At 41.4% G+C, this 20328-nt stretch overlaps 1 protein-coding gene across 1 annotated transcript; it reads right to left on the bottom strand.

The window, feature by feature from the left end:
- Positions 1-429: 429 nt before the first annotated feature.
- Positions 430-20041, bottom strand: LOC310991789 (uncharacterized protein; the record flags this gene model as incomplete). Its single annotated transcript, XM_083979719.1, has 51 exons — positions 430-479; positions 2753-2833; positions 2924-3073; positions 3148-3294; positions 3449-3583; positions 4121-4231; positions 4411-4530; positions 4633-4773; positions 4938-5003; positions 5099-5206; positions 5410-5505; positions 5608-5739; positions 6062-6175; positions 6258-6374; positions 6877-6918; positions 7120-7191; positions 7510-7560; positions 7647-7673; positions 7753-7812; positions 7924-7986; positions 8977-9027; positions 9133-9201; positions 9373-9507; positions 9605-9721; positions 9820-9855; positions 10566-10592; positions 10738-10809; positions 10927-10989; positions 11289-11360; positions 11598-11651; positions 11915-11977; positions 12066-12170; positions 12258-12320; positions 12425-12451; positions 12554-12580; positions 12663-12713; positions 12813-13115; positions 13208-13330; positions 14315-14359; positions 14449-14529; positions 14660-14821; positions 14956-15006; positions 15575-15649; positions 15761-15832; positions 16916-17014; positions 17454-17594; positions 17809-17856; positions 17976-18029; positions 18141-18188; positions 18910-19437; positions 19981-20041. 51 exons carry the CDS (start codon positions 20039-20041, stop codon positions 430-432), a joined length of 4806 nt encoding a protein of 1601 aa, XP_083835845.1.
- Between the last annotated feature and the right edge of the window lie 287 nt (positions 20042-20328).

The raw sequence follows: 20328 nt of genomic DNA on the forward strand, positions 1-20328 counted from the left end.
ATTAAAAAAAAAAAAACATTTATAGTTTTTAAAATGCTTGTGTAATGTAGATTTTCATTTTTGCTGTAAATAAACAGTTCCCTCTTACATTGTTGCTTAGTGCTTATTTTGATCTCATGTGGTAATGTATACGTGTGTGTGCGCGCGTGCACCTTTTTGTAGAAAAGGAGCAATGTAATAGTCAGCTCTTCATTCAATCCCATACAAAAAACTGCTCCATTGTGCATCAGACCAGCTTAGTCAATTCATAATCACCACAGATACAACTCTGTACAGTAAATGTTTGTCAGTATAAAAGTACAATCATCACATCCCTTACAAAAACAGGCATATATGGTGAACAACATCCATACCATCCTGATTAATATATACATCTCTTGGTATACAGCAGATTTGACTTAACGCTCCACGAGCTCGGTAATGTGGCTCTCAGACTTCAACACTCCTCTTCCTCCTTTTAGTCATCACTGCAAATTCTCCTGGAAGACAACACAGAGGGTTTGAGTTAAAGGTTGCTTCACACAGCCAGTCCCCACTGACCAGCATCTGCTTGTTCTAGCACATTAGCACAAACATTCAAAATGACTGGCAAAACCTGCAGCACCAAAATGATAGTCAAAGTACTGTATGTTATAAACTTTGTTTGCTGTTTGCTGGTCAAACAGGTATGATTATCTATTATGGCACTATGGGGCGCTGACTGTCAAATTTCAGTTACACTTCTATTGCTATTATTTATCAAATATTCAGCTCACTTTCTCACATTTAGCTTGTTTTTCTATGATTTGAGACAGAAATTAATGTTAAACAACATGTAACAATTGTTCTAAATGTCTATACATAAAACACAAGTATAAATCTAAATGTTCAATCTAAATCTTATGTTCAATATAAATATAAATGTTAAATATAAATGTTAAATGATATATATATTTTTAAAAAAAACTAGCAAAATGTGAGAACAGTGAATATTCACATTATATGAGCAATAAAACCGTAATTTTACATTCAGCACCCCATATGGTACTATGGATACAGGCCACATGTTTTTACTGCATCTGCACAATGAAGCAACTTAAAGCAGAAGTAAGTGATCCGGTCGTTTTGGCTAATGCTGCGTTCCAGGCAGGCTTTTGAAACCGTAAGTTACAGCTTCAAGTCACGACTTATGACTTTGTAGCGTTCCAGGCAACCCACAACTCGCGTTTCTCCGACCTGTTGCCTGTGAAAGTCAATAACGGCCACTCGTAACTTCCGACCCGTGAACTCGTACAAGATCGAACTGGTACGACTTCACAGGTCGGAAAAACACGAGTTACGGGTTGCCCTGAACGCACCATAACTTCTTGTCAGCCGACGGAGTTAGAAGCCCCCGCCCTCGTCCCTACGTCACCACATTCACGCGCATCCCTTGGCTGCACACACAGCCCTTCATGCCGTTCTCTCTCCTCATTGGATAAAAATTGTAGGATACAAGAAAAGTTTTCTCCTCGGCTCAGAGCAGAGCAGAGTGACTGACAGACCCGTGTTTCGGTCCAAACACTCTATGTAAGTGATTGCTGTCGGAAGATAGAACTATTTAAGACTTATATTAACACAAAAATATCGCTTACTTCTGCTTTAAAGGATCAGTTCAAAATAAATTTAAGTCAGTCAGATAAACACTGAAACAGGTTGTAATAATTTCTTCTGTTTATATTGGATATATGATCCCTTATTTTCTATATAGGCACTTTGCAACAAAATGTACATACATACCCTTCATTTGATTATTTTCCAAAGTTGCAGGCTTTTATTTTAAACTTCCCACTGAACAATGTTGTTGGTGAGCTGTAGTTGAGGATTCTGCTAACCTCTTATACCAAACTTGAGCCTAGAGTTAGTTTGACAAATATTTTTTTCATGGGACATACACTTTGGATTATATCATCCATGATGTGCATTGAAAGTGTTGTATATTAGGAGGAGATCTCCTAATCGGATTTCCGAACAGGGAGAATGATTACAGCAAGAAAAATCAGTCAGTATTTTATCCCACAGGGCAGCCCTCTTGATGATTTCTCAATTACAATGTATTTTCTTATTGAAACGTGTCATTTTACCTTTTCTGTTTGTATCCAAAATTAGACCAAGTGTGACATATTTACTTAGGCATGTTCCAGCTAACTGAAATAAGCCTGCACACCTGGTGTTGCCGTGGCTGCAGCAGATATGCTAAATAACACTCTGTAGAACTGAAACATCTGGCCAGATGTCAGTGTGAAATAATAGTAACTGACCTCTGTCACCCCTTGGTCCAGGAAAGCCTCGTTCACCTGTGTGCAGACAGACAGTGTTGTCATAAGGTTACTATAGATGACTGGCAGCAAAAGCCATGAAAGACAAAGGTCATTTATAACAATGTATTCTTGTTATAACCTCCCATTTTTGCGTTTTCGTCTGATTTAACTGGGAAAACAAATAGCATTCTTGTATGATGTGATCACTTTATTATTTTTTAACTGCTGGTATTTTTGTATTTGTCTTATTTGACCTTTTATGGTCTGTTTTGTCTTTTAGTGATTGTCTGATGGATTGCCTGAGAAGTGGTTAATGATAATTTCATTACAATTGTACAATGACTATAAAGCCTTCTAAGCTCTAAGCAAAAACATGTTCATCATTCACTGTAAAGAATTATCACCAGTACGAAAACAATCAACAAGATTTCTCTATTCTAAGCTTGTTTTTCTTTCAGGATTTAAAGGTGCACCTTTCTCTCCTTGTGGACCAGGGAATCCGATGTCCCCTTTATGTCCTGGTCTCCCAGGTGGTCCCACAATGGCTCCATGAGCTGTTTGGGACAAATTAAATCATTTTAAGAAATCCTTATTCTCACATTTTTGCTCTTTAGTGTATTTTGTATTTGTTAAAGCTGCTTTACTTTTGATGTATTGCACCAAATCAGTAACATTTTCCTGGGAACCAAACAATCTGCTGTGTCCCGGTGGACCTGGAGGCCCAGGTGGTCCAGGTGCTCCTTGGCTTACGCGTTGATTCTGAGTCCGCTCAATGTTACGTAGCAGATTTTGCACTAGAAAATAAAAGGTTAGTCATCAGCCCAGTATCCCAAACAGTCTGATAGCTGTAGATGTACAGTACACTCACTTTTGTAATATTCCATTTGTTCTGTGGCATTTCCATGCGAACCAAATCGGCTGTAAGCTGGGGGGCCGGGGGGACCTGGTGGTCCTGGAGGCCCTTGGAAGACATGATCGCTGTACTCCCGCACAACGTCACGCAGCACACCACGAGCTGAACACATAAGAAAAGTGGGTGATGCAAACAAAACTGTGACCACGCTGCATTTAATGCCAAGAAAAGAACAAATTGTCGGGCTGGAGGAGCAACTGTGACATACGCAGGAACAGAGACACAGTCTGTCATCATCATGGTGAAATTCACTTACATTTCAGATAGTCCACTACATTCACCACATTCTCACTGGAACCAACCCCAGGTTGTCCTGGAGGTCCAGGAGGTCCTGGAGGTCCTTGAACAGCACGTTCATTGTTTCTCAAAACATCCTGGAGCAGACCCTGGGCTGCATATGGAGACATCATGCAAATAAAGGTAAGCTTTGTATTAACCATTGTATTGTAGGCCTACTGTCAGACCAGATCACCTGGATGGATAATTTGTTTGTTCAGAACTTGGTAAAAGTAGATTTTTCTATCATGAACCAAAAATTACAAGACTGTCCAGAAATGCCTTTACAGTATATCAGGCGTTCAAGCATCACATACACACACAAAAAAACATATTGAATGAAGAATGATTTTGTATAGTCAAGTTTTATCTATCTCTTCTTTTGTTTGCAATGTGATAATGATACACCTCTCTCTATCTGTTGCCATTTTGGCCATGTTTCTTTTGTCATGGATGTGCCAGGAGGCTTCCTGGTTCAATGAACGTCAAATAAAAATAAATAGACAAAGAACAAACCAAAATAAAATGAAACACATAGAACATAAATAAAATGCCAGTTACTGAATTTTGCCATTTGAAGTGTGATCCTTGAGTAACTGCCACTTACACTTTATGTAATCAGTTACTCTGACAGCCATATTGGAGTAATCACGAGTATCCATGTCACTGGCCCCGGGCACACCTGGTTCTCCCTTGTGTCCTGGGGGTCCAGGAGGGCCCGGAGGACCAGGAAGTCCAAACATACCTCCCATCACACCATCACCTGCAAACAATAGAACATAATATCATATGACATACGTGAGTTAGGGTGGCATGGTGGTGCAGTGGTAAGCACTATTGCCTTTACACATTCTCCCATTGTCTGCATTGGGTTCTCACTATCAGTCCCACAGGCTAAAGACATGCACATTAGGTTGATTAAAAGTTTCTGTTGTAACTCACTGTTGGCATAGTCTTGCTCTCTGGTATGCCCAACATAGGCAGCCCTTCCAAGGACTGGACCAGGGGGGCCTACAGGTCCAGGGGGCCCGGGGGGGCCTGGAAGACCTCTGAAGGAGGCACCTTTGGAAGTAATGAAACAGATGGGATAGAATGGGTGTGTAAATAGTTTTATGAATGGATTCCACATGAACTGATACAGTCAAGGTTTTAAATCAAACTAACTTTGCAGGTAGTCATGGACGTTTATGTTGCTTCCATGTCCTGGTGGGCCCTGTGGTCCTACTGGTCCAGGTGGTCCTTGCGAACCAGGGACACCTGGAGGACCAGGAGGCCCCTGACGGCCCACATCTGCTCGATACCCACCTAGTCAGACAATGGAATTGAATGTATGTTAGTTTGAGAATGACAATATTAGAGTCAAGTGTTCTAGAACATTCTATATGAGCATAGATGCTGTGAGATAAAACCGTAATCTTACTGAGTGACTTTACTACGGAGCTTATCGTTGTGGTCATTGTGTCTCTTACTTGATGATGTACTTCCAGGAGGTCCAGGAGGTCCAGGAGGCCCAGGGACACCTGTCATCCCCCTCTCTGGTGACAGACAAGACCCACAGTCACATTCATGTTCTCTCAACAGAGTAACTCTTGATAATTTATAACTTCATTGGTGCTTCTGTAACTCCAACCATTCATGAGTCTGAGGACCCGTTCAGCCACCTCCTGGGTGTCAAATCTCTGTCCGCCATGGTTTGGAGCTCCAGCAGGACCAGAAATATATCTCCTCACATCTTCTCCTGGACACAGATAGTTGACAGTCTTATCATTTGCTCTCAAGGAGCTGGATCTCAAAAAACTAACTTTTTTGTTTTGAGATTTTGTGTAAAACAGGTCAATTATCTGTTTGTTTTTTCTCCAAACAACATATGTTTATTCATGTGCCATTCAAATATTGAGTTTCTGAGTCAGACATTTGGGGATTTTGTCAATTGAAACTTACGCTGTAATACGCTGATGATGTCATTGACGGACATGGTACCAGGTGGGCCTGGAGGACCAGGAGGGCCAGGAGTTCCACCATGCCCTCTACCTGAACCTGAATTATCGGTAAAAATTACATAGAGACCATCAACAATGTTAAAAATTTAACACCTTTTTTTAACATGTATGGTTCTTTAAATTTTGTTATTGATCATACTCTGGAGGTAAGACATGACCCGGTTGGCAACGTCATCCACCAGCCCATCTGCTGAGGAGCCTGAGTCTCCTGGAGGACCAGGAGGCCCTGGAGGCCCTGGAGCTCCAGACAGGTACTGACTGATGGCACCATCTGCATGTCAAGAAAACAGAGTCTCAAACAGATAACTTGACTCCGGTGTTTTTTTTTCATTCATACATAGTATTAGTACAGCTTACTCTGAAGGTATTCTGTAATGTACTGGCCCACATCTGTGGATCCAGATGAACTTCCATCTCTTCCAGGTGGACCAGGTGGTCCAGGTGATCCAGGGGATCCAGGGGATCCAGGAGATCCAGGAGATCCAGCCAGGTACTTATTGATGGCACCACCTGCATATCGAGAAAATACAGTCTCAAACAAGTAACCTGACTTGTGTCTTTTTTCATTCATATGAAATATTACTCTAGCTTACTCTGAAGGTATTCCGCAATGTGCTGCCCCACATCTGGGGATCCAGCTGAACTTCCATCCCTTCCAGGAGGACCAGGTGGTCCAGGAGGTCCAGCTAGGTTATTTAAGACACCACCTGCATGTCAAGAAAATACAGTCTCAACGGGTAATTTGACTTAGGTCTTCTTTCTTTCTTGTGTAGTGTTAGTACAGCTTACTCTGAAGGTACTCTGCAATGTACTGGCCCACGTCTACTGTTTCAGCTGAACTTCCATCTCTCCCAGGTTGACCAGGTGGTCCAGGTGGGCCTGGAGGGCCAGGAGTGTAGGAGCTACCTGCAACGATAAAAACAAATTCCCAAATAAAACATACCGATAGGCAGAGGATGTTGTTATGATGCTGTGTAAAGCCCTTTGAGACAAACTGTTGCGCTATACAAATAAAATTGCCTTGCCTTGCCACAGGAAAGACTGTACAAATCTTAAATAGAAATTTCAGTCATTTTCAAAGATGAAATGACTAGTACTACTATGACTGATATATTATGAGAAACTTTGAAATTAGCAAGCAGCACCAGTCCTGACTGAGTGGTGAAACCAAAGCAGTTTAGGCTGCGGCTCATCTATTGGCCACCAGATACTAACCCCAAGAAATTGAAGGTTAAAGGAGTAAGTGATTAATGGTTAAGAAAGTATTAAGAAGGGCATGTTTGCATACCATTTATTGTTGCTCACTAATAACATAATCCTTCTAAAAGCACAGGATTAGTGAAGGTTAAAAATTAAGACACTATGTTGATGTATAATTTGATGTAATGTCATATTCCACATGTCTTACCACTGGAGGCTCTTGCTGGGGCACCAGGGACTCCAGCATCACCTACAGGGAACATATAAGTAGAATGAAATAAACTCTGTGTGCGCTGACTTCTTGACAAAGGAGAACATGCATAAAAGGAGGCAGTGGAAGGACAGATCCAACAGAAACCTTTTCTACCACTTTATGACCACTCACTGGGACTAAATTTCATGATTTGTAACAGGTCTGTGAGAGAGGAGCAGAACTGATTACTGAGTTTACCTTTCTCTCCTTGTGGTCCCTGTGGGCCGTCTGGTCCCTGAGGTCCCCTAGGTCCAGGCTGACCTGGGAAACCTGACATTAAAACATGGATTCAGCATGTGTGCTTGATGTTTCATTGGTGACCATGAATAACTGAAGACCACCAAGACCAATGAATCCCTGACCACAAGATGTGGCCAAAAACTGTGGGAAATTTTTTAGTTTGTGGGCTAAAACTAACTTTTTGTTAAGTGAAGTTAACTTCCTGATAGGTAAACAGCAAGGTTTCAAGTTACATGCATCCTAACCACTATAATTACTTTCAGTAAGACAACTCATACAAAGAGAAACCAAGTGTTCATGTCTTCAATATTCTTCATCAAAAAAGTTCATCTACTGATGATCACATACCAGCACCTGATTCCCCTGGACTTCCTGGAAGACCTGGTTGGCCTGGTTCACCTAGAATAATCATAATTCATTTTAGTCACATGTCATAGGTCTTTTTTGAATCTGTTGTTTCTAGATGTGGTGTGCAGTTTCTTCACCTTGGTACCCTTGTGGTCCTCGCCCACCTTAGGAAAGGGAATAATGACATGTATGTAGTTTTTTTAATTTGGCAACAGTCAGACACATAAAATCTATTGAACCTACCTTCTGAGCCCTGTGGGCCAGCAGGGCCTGGGGGTCCTGGTGGTCCAGCAAAGAAGGTCTCTGAAAGAGTGAAAATACATCAATAGTCTGGTAAAGACAGAAGGGGCTGAGTATGGCTTACAACAAGTTATAAACCTACATCACATCTGAAATTAGTTTTCTTTAACCAACCTGATGTAGGCACAAAGCTGCCAGGTTCTCCTCTCTCTCCTCGAGGTCCTGGTACACCAACACCTGTGAGAACACCAACACAGTTACAGAACTATTCAAGGTGAGATGAACATTTCAATCTGACAATGTTTTATTGGTATATGATTATAGGGAACTAATCTACCAAAATGCATACAGTCAGTCAGTCAGTCAGTCAGTCAGTCAGTCAGTCAGTCAGTCAGTCAGTCAGTCAGTCAGGCAGTTAACTACCCAACTCCATGTATTCAATCACAGGGTTTCTGCAGGTACCAGCAAATCTAATTTAATGCTTTTTAATGCCCTTTTTAATGCCATTTCAAACATTTTTAATGCCTGTGACTGCAAATACTATACGTGTGCATACATACACTTACCTATATACACATATACACACCCAATTACTTGGTTCTGCATGTTTATCACACCAATAGGGGTGCACCGACTGCAATTTTCTGGCCAATCACCGATTTTTAAAAAGCCTGACCTGCCAATTCCGATTGTTGCTGATAGCAATTTTTTTTTTAAGTCAACAGTATCCTGCCACCAGCTAAAAATATTAATTTAGAAAATTCTCAATTTCTTCACTCACGTTTAATTTTACTGTAGATTAACTGTATAATCCCCCTATTTTTCTGCTCTTTGTGCTCTATAGGGATGTAATGATATAAAAATCTCATTGTATGAATCAATACATTTTTTAATGCCATGGGGAATCGGATTTAATGTCTTTTAATGCCACTTAAGGCCTTAATTTTAGCAAAATATATTTAATGACTTTTAATGCTTTTTAATGACCTGCAGAAATCCTGAATCAGAAAGAAGAAGAATGTGGACAGTACTTTTCATGGCTGGTTAGCTCTGTCCATGTTCTGTCACACACTACTTGACTAAGATAATGTCTCTTAATCCTATTGCTGTTGCTCTCTCACTAGTCTGTCGTATTTTGCTTCAAGCTGAATTGAAGCAGTAACAATTAAAATCATCCTGTATGCAGATGATCTGTCCATGTCCATGTAATGCTAGATAGTTATTTACCTGGCTCTCCTGGAGGACCTCTGCGTCCTGGAGGACCTTGTCTAGTCTCACCTACACAACAGGGAAGTAAGATTTAAATGACCACAAGCTAGATCTGAGAGCTATCACAGTTATTTAGAAACACCATTGGTATCTAACAAATGGGTTTTAACTTACCAGGAGGACCCTGAGGACCAGAAGCTCCAGGAGGACCTGGGGGTCCTGGTGGACCAGGCAGTCCTGGCCCTGAGGAAGTTAGAAATGAAACACAGAGGATGTTATGACTGTCTCACACAGCTTAATACTGATACTACCAGAAGAATAGAGAAGAAGTAACTAAAGAAATAAAGAGGTACTCACTACTGCTTTGGGAGGCATGAACAGTTCCTGAGCTTGCAACACTGATGCCAGGCTCACCAGGAGCTCCTTGCTCTCCTTTGTCTCCCTTTTCTCCTTTTTCTCCTTCTGCTCCCCTTGCTCCCCTTTCTCCCTTCTCTCCCTTTTCTCCCTTTTCTCCTGTTTCTCCAGTCTCGCCTCTTGCTCCCTTAGGACCTAATGATTGATTCCAGGTACAATCACAAAGAATACATTATGTTCAATAACGTTTGTGCCCCCTGTACATAAATATTTGTTGAGAGTTCGGACCTACCAGCTTGTCCTGGGACACCAGCAGGACCGATGGGGCCAGACAAACCAGGAGTTCCAGCAGGGCCTGGTGGCCCAGCGGGCCCAGGAGGTCCAGGGATGGCCACAGTCTCAGAACCAGCTAGAGGGAGGAGATAAATATCAGGTTGTGTGTGCCAAACATAAAAACTAATACAAAGAACACTTTGTGTCCAGTAGTACAAGTCCAACATTTCTTACTTGCAGTGATGACTTTACCAGGAAGACCAGGATCACCTGAAAGACAGGTTCAGATCAGATGTAATGATGAAACATTAGTGGTACATCCCTAATGCAAGAGGTTTAGTCTAAAATCATAACCCTGCTCACTTAAAGATAAACACAAACATTCAGCTTTTAGTAACCTCTCTGTTATGGCTATCACATAAACCTTTCAATACAGAAGTACACAACAACAAGTGGATTCAAAGTTATAACTGTATAATCCTGCACACATGAACAGACTGTTAAATCAGTAGCTGCACTTTAAGAAACTCCACTGCTGTGGAGGGCGTCTGTTTTTACTTTGATCTCAGAGAAACGTTCTTTCATTTTGTTTGTAACACTGACAAAATGACAATTAAGTCTTGATTGATTGATTGACTGACTGACTGACTGACTGACTGACTGACTGACTGACTGACTGACTGAATTGTCAGTCAGTTGCACCGTCAGTTTTAGCCGCTTATTTAAGTAGGCTAATAGCAACTAAATCCTCAAAAAGCAGTAGCAATGTGTTTAAAGGTTAGAAGTCTGCTCCATGTCCAAGAAGATGAAGGAAAAACCTTAAGCATATAATGAATATGCAGAATGTGAACTAACAGTGGACTAACTTTTGTTTTTGCTGTATGAGTACAGAAAGTTCTGCAATAGATGAGGAACATTAGATCAAAATACACCAAGACTCATCTGTGTGAAAGTATTGACTCTGCTACATGGTTTTATACCTTGGGGTCCCTGAATCCCTGGGGTGCCTGAGAAAATAAAAACAAGAAAACATTGTTTTATTGCTTATAATAAAAAGTTAAATACATGGCATGACTTTGGCAATATTCAGTTAATGCAATTTATAACATTATGATTGATTATGAATGCTGCCATAATTGGACAGTATGGTACCCGGGGGACCGTTATCTCCAGGATGTCCAGGTGGTCCTCTCATACCAGGAAGTCCCATGGAACCAGGTTCACCTGCAGTTTACACACACACAGAGAATCTTGTTCATGTGACACAACAACAGTGATAAAGGTGCTGCTATCTTTCTCCCTCTAAACCTTTTTTTTATTACTGTAAAGCTCTCCTCTCACCTGAAACTCCTTTAGATCCCTTAGATCCAGCAGAGCCTTGTGGACCAGATTGTCCTGGTTCACCTTTAACCATGAAAACAAGATACATCAAATATCAAAAATGCAATTTTTCTATGAATGAACAGTTTTTTCCTTGTTGTCTGACAGTGATGTCAGCACTCTTTGTTTATGTTAGTGAGCCTCTAACTGGTCTGTGCTGTATATTTTAATAAAGCTTATGGTGCTTGTAATTCTGTTCTGCAGTGCATCTATGGCATACCGACTGAATGACCATAAAAAGGATTCTATTCTATTCTATTCTATTGATACTAAAATGATCATGTAAACGTTAACTTGGTTTTTAGACTTAGAAAGATACACACCTGTTGGTCCACGTGGTCCCCGCTCTCCCACTTCTCCTTTGATTCCTGACGCTCCTGGAGTTCCTCGGTCACCTGTAGTAAGACCAAAAGTGCCAAGGCTGTTAGAAAGTTTTAAATGTAAACTCTTCTTTTTCGTCTAACAATACATTACGTAATTAATCAACCAATGTTCTGCAAAACATTAGTAATCTAATTATTTCTATGTGTTTTGGTCACATTTTTCTTCACTCTTACCAAACTTTCCTTCATGCATTAACCATTTCAGAAGACTGTTAATTCTAGTTCATACAAGGAACAAGATGAAGGTACCTTTTGCTCCTGGAGCTCCTGCCTCACCCTGGAAACCCTTTGGACCTGGAGGCCCTACAGACAAATGATAAACATATTTCATACACCGCTACTGTGCACAACACCAAACAGACAAACTATGAGATTTACTGAATGTGGACTTGAGTCTTTACCATGGATTCCTGGGGCACCATGATCTCCAGCAGCACCTAAGTGGAAAATACAGAGGCCATTTATTTTTGGCATTCATGGAATCAAGTTTATTATGTTTGCTTCACACAAAACCATGGTGTGGTCCTTAAAACACCATCTGCTCTGATCATAATGTTTCACCTTACCTTTTGGTCCCACAGGTCCAGGCGCGCCAGCAAGACCAGGACGTCCTGCCTCACCTTGAGATCCTGTCAAAGCCAAGTTTCATTATCAAAGGTTGAACAACCATCACCTTTCCATGGGTTTAACTAATTGGGCGACAAAAACATTTTCTACCTTTCTCTCCTTTCTCTCCAAAACCAGGTAGTCCAGACTCTCCGCGGGGACCCATCTGCCCCTCCCGGCCCCTCTGACCTGGTGGTCCCTCTGCACCTGCTTCACCTGGTCACAAAGGATGAGAGCCTTAGTCTGTTTTTAACTTCTTAAGTATCTCCACACAACCTAGGAGAGCAGTAAAACACACTTTACCTGCACTTCCCTTTGGTCCCCTCAACCCATCCAATCCTTGGTGACCCATCTGCCCTGGAAGTCCTTATGAAATGGACAAATGAGAGAAATACAGTAAGACACACTGAGTCTGTCACCTCTGCTGGAAGGAAGAAGCTACAACACATTAGCAGATTTCTCAGTCTTACCTGGCGGACCAGGGAATCCATTATCACCTGGAAAACATTAGTTTCAGTGATTGGTTCTGGTTTATGGATTGTTTGATTCTTATATCAGACAATTTTGAGGTATAATTTCTATAAAATTATGTTCAATACCTTTTTGCCCTAAAGCCCCTTGATCCCCTGTAAAGAAACAGACAAATTTATGATGGATGTTAATGGAATATGAATTTCCTAAATTATTCTATGATTTGTGTAAATGTACCTTTAGGTCCTGGCTCTCCTCTCTCTCCTTTTAGGGAGTATGCAAGGTTTTCTAAAGGTAGGAAAAGTTAGAATTACATTTAAGTTTGTGTCACTAAGTTTTGGGTTGATATATGAACTTACAGAACGAAGCCCGGTCTTCAGTTTGTACCTCTTACAGCATCTGAGCGGAGTTCAGCCCTGACCAGCTGCTGGACCAGTCTCTGCAGGGCAGCACTGTCCAGTCCTGGTGCGTTTGCGGCCCCTCCTCCTTGCCCCGCAGCCCCCAGGTTGATGGTATTGTCAGAACGTGTCAGGGTGGATCCAGAGGAACTCTTCTCAACGTACGCTGAATCCAGAGGGTCGATGATGTTGACGCCCGAGGAAGCCGACAAGCGACTGGACCTGGCCGAGGCAGCGCCGGCGATGGCCTCTAAAGCCTCAACGCGGTTCTTGAGACGTTTCACCTCTTCACCTGTGAATGAAGAGAGAAGGTGAACATGCATACAACAACATTCACTGACCCTTACTTGCAGCTGGATAGCAGGAAACTTTCTCCTGTCTTACCCAAAGCAATGAGTCCAAAGAGGAGTCCAAGGAGGAGGAGCAGGCTGAGCAGGAGGCCCAGCAGCCATTTCCACCAGCTACAGCAGGACAAGAAGCCACAGCCTGACTCATCTTTCTTGATCTCTGAAAGTAAAATCACAAACCATCTCAGGAAACAGCTTACTGTTTAGGGGACAGTTCAACATTTTTGCAAATTGGCCCATTGCAATAATCTCTATAGTTTTAGGAGTAAGTTCGTTACCTTTAATTGTCGGTGCAAGCTATTTTTAGAACGGCGGAGCAGAGCCACGAGCTGCTCAGAGCTACGCTACGGAGGCTAATGGGATTTCTTGGTTTCCCTCATCAAACTCATCAAATACACAATCCAACAACTCCAAAACGCTCTGGTGGACAAGTTGTGACCTGCACATTCACCACGCTGTGAGATAATAACGGAACGTTACCAGACAGAGTTGTTTTCGAGGTAAATTCATGCAAAACCGCTGATGCGCGTTTCCGTCGGGGGCAGTTTTTCGGCAAGCAGTCTCTGTATTTACCTCGAAAACAACTCAACACATTTCTGAGAGTTTTTCCTTCCAATTTGTACTGTTTTCGATTGGGGTCACAGATACCAGTGTCATATCTGTCCATGAAACATGAAGGCATTTTAGCCCAGTGAGTGGAAACAGAAGGGAACTCCAGGCCTGGCAGAGTATTAATGTAACAAATCCTCTTATACTCAATAATGATGTTTTACACTACTATTTATTGCCACTTTCCCTGTGGAGGGAGCCTATTGTTGTTTCCCTTTGTTTCCTGTTCATATAAATTAACCATTTCCTGGTTGTCGCTCCTTTAAAGGATGGATGCAAGAGGAGTATTAGTTTTGTCATGATGTAACTGTAAGCATATTTTCTTCTCCTTTAACTTGGTACTTTGTCCTAAACCTTTCACTTGTGGCTATTTAACTAACTTGTGGCTAAATAACTAACATGTAACAGCTGCTCTTTAAATGCTTCTCATTCAGCATATAAGACCAATTTTATAGCATCTTTTGTGAATGGTGGTGGGGTCTGGCTGCAGACCACAGACAATAATTATGTAAACATGGGGCAATCCAAATGATACCTGCATACGTGGCTTTGTCTTTAGTGGAAGCTTTCAGGGTTGAATCTTTAAAAAGAAAAACAGAGATGAATGACACTCCAAGCAATAATAATCATAATCATAATATCACTACAACTGGCTGACTATGAGCCTACATTTAGCATCTTTTCCCGCCTCCATTGTGCTGGATGACAGCTTCTGTTTCTCTCTCTTCAGCGAGTCCTCGGGGTAGGTTGCTACGAGACGGAATCATCATACATACATATTGTAAACAAGAACACATATTTCACAATGTACCAAAATGAAGCAGTGCAATGTACAGCTGTATATCAGCATTACTGGAACTTTAGTATTTGGTAGTAATACCTGCAGTACTAGCAGGTGCAGCAGACATGAACATTTTCCCTGTGTCCTTGGTGGTGACCAGTCTCTCTGTCTCCTTCCTGATGGGGGCGTTGTCTTTCTCTATCATAACAAACTTGAAGTCTTTGCCAGAGGTTTCATCACCAGTGGAAATGCTGGGCCTCACTGTGACAATAAAAAATCAGAGACACCGAGTGAATATAAAAGTAATCATCAGTCAAAGATTTTAGTTACTCTGTGTTTTTATTCACCTGTTCATCTGTCTAATGTATTTTATCTACAGTTTCTTATTCTCTTACCTGTGGTTGTGCTTAGTCCAGTGCCAGATATATTTTTTTGCACACCATAAACTGAGGAGACAAAAACACAATGACACAATGCCATTTGAGTGGTTTGATGGAAATGAGCTGGGAGCTAAATCTGGTGCAACCATCTTTTCATTTTTTCCTTTAAATGATTAATGTAATTGCACTTTTTTTTGTGATCAACTTTTTATTTATTTTTTTGTTACTTCATTTGCTTTGGTGCAAAAGCCACCAAACAGTGCATAAAAATCATTATTAAACATACACACAGCTAAACAACAACCAACAATCAATCATACAGAGCACGACAGGGACACAAAATAAAGATAAAAACCAACAAACGAATAAACAAAAAAAACAAAGAGCAGCAAGGGAAAAACGTTGAGGGTAGAGGTAAGGGTAATCATGTACATGTAGGCTACATATCCTCAATTCTCCATGATAATGTTATCTTGACTGTGGAGCCAAAAGTGTTTCGATCATTTCTCTTCCCTTTTCCAAATGTAATTGCACATTGTCCCTTATTAAACTAACAAACTAAACTAATAACAAGACTCATAAGCTGATATAAGTGTAAAAAGTTCTTCATATTGACTGTACATCCCTGTTTTACCTATGGGTGCGTAGGTTCCAGTGGGAGAGAGGACAGCAGAGCTGGTGCTGACCAGATTATTCTGAACGCCGTATGCTGGAATAGAGAGACACAGAGAGAGAGAAAAACAACATGGTCACGTCAACTGCCAGTGCAGAGCTAAGGAGCTGAAAGCGCCCGTGGGCTGTAACATGACAAGAGGCTCACTGGTGCTGCTCGCAGACAATCCAGGGTTCATGGAGGGAGGGCTGAGTGTCAGGTTGTTCTGAACTCCAACACCTGGCAGAACAGAGAAGAGTCTTTTTGTCCATCTATCACAAAGACACTGAAAAAGTTCTGCAAGAGGTTACGGACCATTTTGAAACAGTTTCACACCACATTTGATCATTATAACATTGTATATAATAAAACAACATCACAGAAGTGTCATGCAGCTTTAAATATATTCATATTTACCCAATTAGTTTAGAGAATATGTGGATATTATATCACTCATTATCATGTTTTTTTTTTAAATCTTTGGATCTTGCTATGATGCAAAATTTAAAGATGACAGTAATACAATAATTAAAGCAGAAGTAAGCGATCCGGTCGTTTTGGCTAACTTCTTAGGAGTTAGCAGTCCCCGCCCTCGTCCCTACGTCACCGCATTCACGCGCATTAGAGATTGGATTTATGGCTCTTTGAGGGGAGCCGGATCTTGGTGAGCCGTTCCTTTCAAAGAGCCGTTCAAAAAACTGGCTCATTTGACTAATTTTTAAAATATTTATTAAGTTTTAAGAAGCCAGCCTGGTGGTAACTCATTTTATCTTGGAAATAATGGGGTGAGATTTGGAACAAAATAATACTAAATTATATATCCCACTAATATCTGAGTTTGCACGCTGCTTACGTAGCCAATGGAGCAGCTTCAATTGATTGTTATGAACACACAGAGATGTAAAAAAAAAGAAAAGAAAAAAAGAACTGTTCCCAGCTGTGACTCGGTTCCCATCATTCATGTTAACGAGCCGTTCAATAGAATCGGTTCGTTCGTGAACGTCACAACAATCACGCGCATCCCTTGACTGCACACACAGAGAGGACCGCCCCTTTATGCCGTTCTGTATCCTCATTGGATAAAGGTTGTAGGATACAAGGAAAGTTTTCTCCTCGGCTTACAGCAGAGCAGAGTGACTGACAGACCCGTGTTTCAGACCAAACACTCTATAGAAGTGATTGCTGTCGGAAGATATAAGTATTTAAGACTTATATTAACACAAACATTCCGCTTATTTCTGCTTTAACTATAATCTGCACCAATTCCTCAGGAGACAAACAAAAAACTAATTTGCTGCTGGTTTTCCTGCATGTGTGACTGACCTGACTGGTAAAAAGCGGAGGATGTGGACAGGTTGTTGGGGTTGGAATTGAAACCGTAGCTACTGCTTCCACCTCCTGACCAAACACTGCCATACTGGTCTGGAAGGAATCAAAGACAAATGGAAGATAGACACAGAAAAAAAACAAGCATGGGTGAAATACACAAAAAAATACTACCAATATCCTTTAACTGAAAATGGAAGTGACACAATTAGACCTGCATGTTCTGACCAGTGTGAAGGGGTTAAATGGTTTCTACTGCTAAAGTAGTAAAACCAGAGTCACATCAGGATCACATGATTCGAAAAGGAGAAGTAAAACTCAGACTTGCAACGATGATCTTAACAGATCTTTCTCATTAGTACCATCTCATTTCCTTACGACCACTAATGAACAGTTTCTCAGAAGCAAAGCCCCTGGATCAGAGGGAAAAGAGAGAACCTCTCATTTCCCCTTTGCTGGGCTGATTTTTCCATTTAGACTGTCACAACCTCTCAGATCAGAATTTAAACAGCATATTTTAGCTGATTGGCTGAACCTGCAGTGGAGCTCTCAGACATGCTTCTGGTTTCCACGCTGGCCTTCTTGGGGATGGGCAGTGTGTTGTTGGGGGACTGAGCGGGGCTGGTGCTGGTGGAGGCTCCTCTCAGAAGACGCTTCACGTCATCCAGCTCCGTCCCTGCGCAGCAGAGAGGACAGTCACAAGTCTGATCCACACCTCAGTTTTCATGATCGCAGGTTCTTAATACATTGAGACATAACATCACAACAGGTAACCGTGGCTAACTGATGTCTATTCACAGTCTTTTGTTTTTTTAGATTTGAAACCTATTTGTAATTTAAATTATTTTCTACGGCTTTGTGGTTTGTCTCCACAGATCAGTCATACTCACAGCCTTGCGTGGGAGAAGCACTCTGAAGTCTGGCTCTGATCTCACTCTCTATAAAAACAACAACATGAGTAATAAATTAGACCATCCACAACCTACACAGTAAAGATAAAACATGTAATTAGGGGTAATTGATATGTTTTGTTCATGTACTGTTCCTAAGAGTGCACCTCTGCTCTGAGCTCTCCCTCTGGTGGCAGAACTTGAGATTGCACTCGACATGCCTGCAAGAAAACACAACTTTACAAATGCGCTCATGATTCAAATGATCAGTTATCATCATGCACACACTCCAGAGAGCACACACTATGATCTGAGCCTCAGGTAACACTCACCATATTCCTTCCTGTTGTACTCTGGAGAGGAGTTTGGGCTTGAACTCTCTGGAGCACAACACAAAAAGATCAGATTTATGGAGCTAGAACAGTCTCATAATTAATAAATGCATACAGAAATTAATAAATGCACAAAAGAAGATTCACAAATGTATTTGGGGATTTATATATATGTAACTCAAAATTTTCAATGCACACACAAATATGTTTCATTCCATATATAAGTAAAAACATATTCACATATATATATATAAAAAAAAGATTCATAAACATATTTCCGATGCACACACAAATAGAAAAGAATAAAAAATCACAAATACACGCATGTAAAAGTATTTGCGTCTGAACTAGATAGGACCAACAGTTCATATATGAATGTAACAAGCTCCAAATATGTATTTGATAAAGATTGCAAATACTTTTACATGCATATATTTGTGATTTTTCTTTTCTATTTGTGTGTGCATCGGAAATATGTTTATGAATCTTATTCTTTTATATGTAAATATGTTTTTACTTATAGGAATGAATCATATTTGTGTGTGCATTGAAAATGTATTTGTGTTTTGAGTCACATATATATAAATCCCCAAATACATCTGTGAATCTTCTTTTGTGCATTTATCAATTTCCGTGTGCATTTAGTCATTATGAGACTGTTCTAGCTCCATATAGATTTGGTTTCAGTTTATTGTTTGTTCTGCAAAACGTGTAACATCAGATGAACAACGAAGTGGAGGTGGTGAGACAGTTGAGACCCGCTACTAACCATCAAAGACATCTGAGAGAGCTGCTGCCATGGTGGTCACACTCTTCCTCTCTCTTGTAGGAGGTGAACAGGTGATGGCAGAGGACGATCCTCTCTTTGCTTCCCCAGATCCACCTGAACTGAAGCCGGTCCTGGTCACGTTAGAAACCGTCACAGCACCCAGACCCCCCTCCCTTTTTCCCTCCAAGTCACCGCACACAAAGCCAGAGGACATGCTGGAGGACGAAGTCGACGTGCCTGCAAGAGCAGCACCACCACCACCAGCAGCAGCAGCAGTAGACCTAAACCCTGCCTCTGCCCCGAAGGCCTCTGAACCTCCATCGCCTGAGAAGGCAGCAGAGGATGAGCCTACGCTGGTGACACTGACGCCTCTGGAGCTTTTGTTTGCTCTGGCTCCGCCGGCGCCGGTGGCATGATGGGAGCTGCTGCTGCTGCTGGATGTGATCACAGTCGAGCTGCTCACGACACCAGAGCCTCCTGACGCAGCTCTTCCACCACCTGACCCGCCGGCACTCAGAGAAAAATCACCTACAGGAAGAAAAACAAAGTGAAGTGAAAACGATCATTGATCCATCTCATCTCTGAAAACAAGATCCTGTCAAGGCCCTCCCTCTCAAGTATTCACATAACACCCACCTGCTGGGCTGAGGGATGGCGCATGTCTAATTATCTAAAAATCCTGTTATAACTACTAAGATAGAGCTGTCAGAGTTAATGTTTATCCTACACGCAATTCAACTTTTTTGTTATTGAAAAACATTCCAAGGGTGAGCCTCTGCTTGTACGGCACTGTGCTGGAACACGCTCGATTACTCTTTACCATGAAATCCCTCCTCTCTTAGATGACACTGAGTTATGACATGCATATATAGGCTACAGTATATATATGATCGCTGTCATTGCCGGAGTTGCCCAGGGTGATAATATTCCCTGTCAAATAAAAGTGATAAGCTGCTCAGAGTCAATTTGGAGGCTCCTATAGTGGCAACTTTGATCATAGCTTCAATTATAATTCTTCGTCTACTGGTACATTAAAGTGTGTCACGGTGGTGTGGTGGTTGGCACTCTCACCTTCTGGGTGTGTTACCAGGCCTGGGGCCTTTCTGGGTGGCATTTGCATGATCTCAGACATGTATACTGTTTTCATGCAGAAACTGTCTGTACAGTCCAAAAACATGATTGATCACTAATTTGACTGAAATTTGCTTATAGTGCTTGAAAGTGGGTGTGCCTGAGTTGATCGCCTCTATGTCAGCACTGCCATAGACTGGTGACCTACATGTATCCAGGGTGCACCCACCCTCGACCTTTTTTTTTTTTTCCATCAACAGAATAATCTGGAACATATAATCATGAATCAAAAGGGGTTCAGAGCAGACAGAGAACAACAGCTGTAACTTATAGAGTTGGGTGACAATC

This window comes from Trachurus trachurus (genome assembly GCF_905171665.1).
Source record: "Trachurus trachurus genome assembly, chromosome: 1".
In the NCBI taxonomy this organism is placed as follows: domain Eukaryota; kingdom Metazoa; phylum Chordata; class Actinopteri; order Carangiformes; family Carangidae; genus Trachurus; species Trachurus trachurus.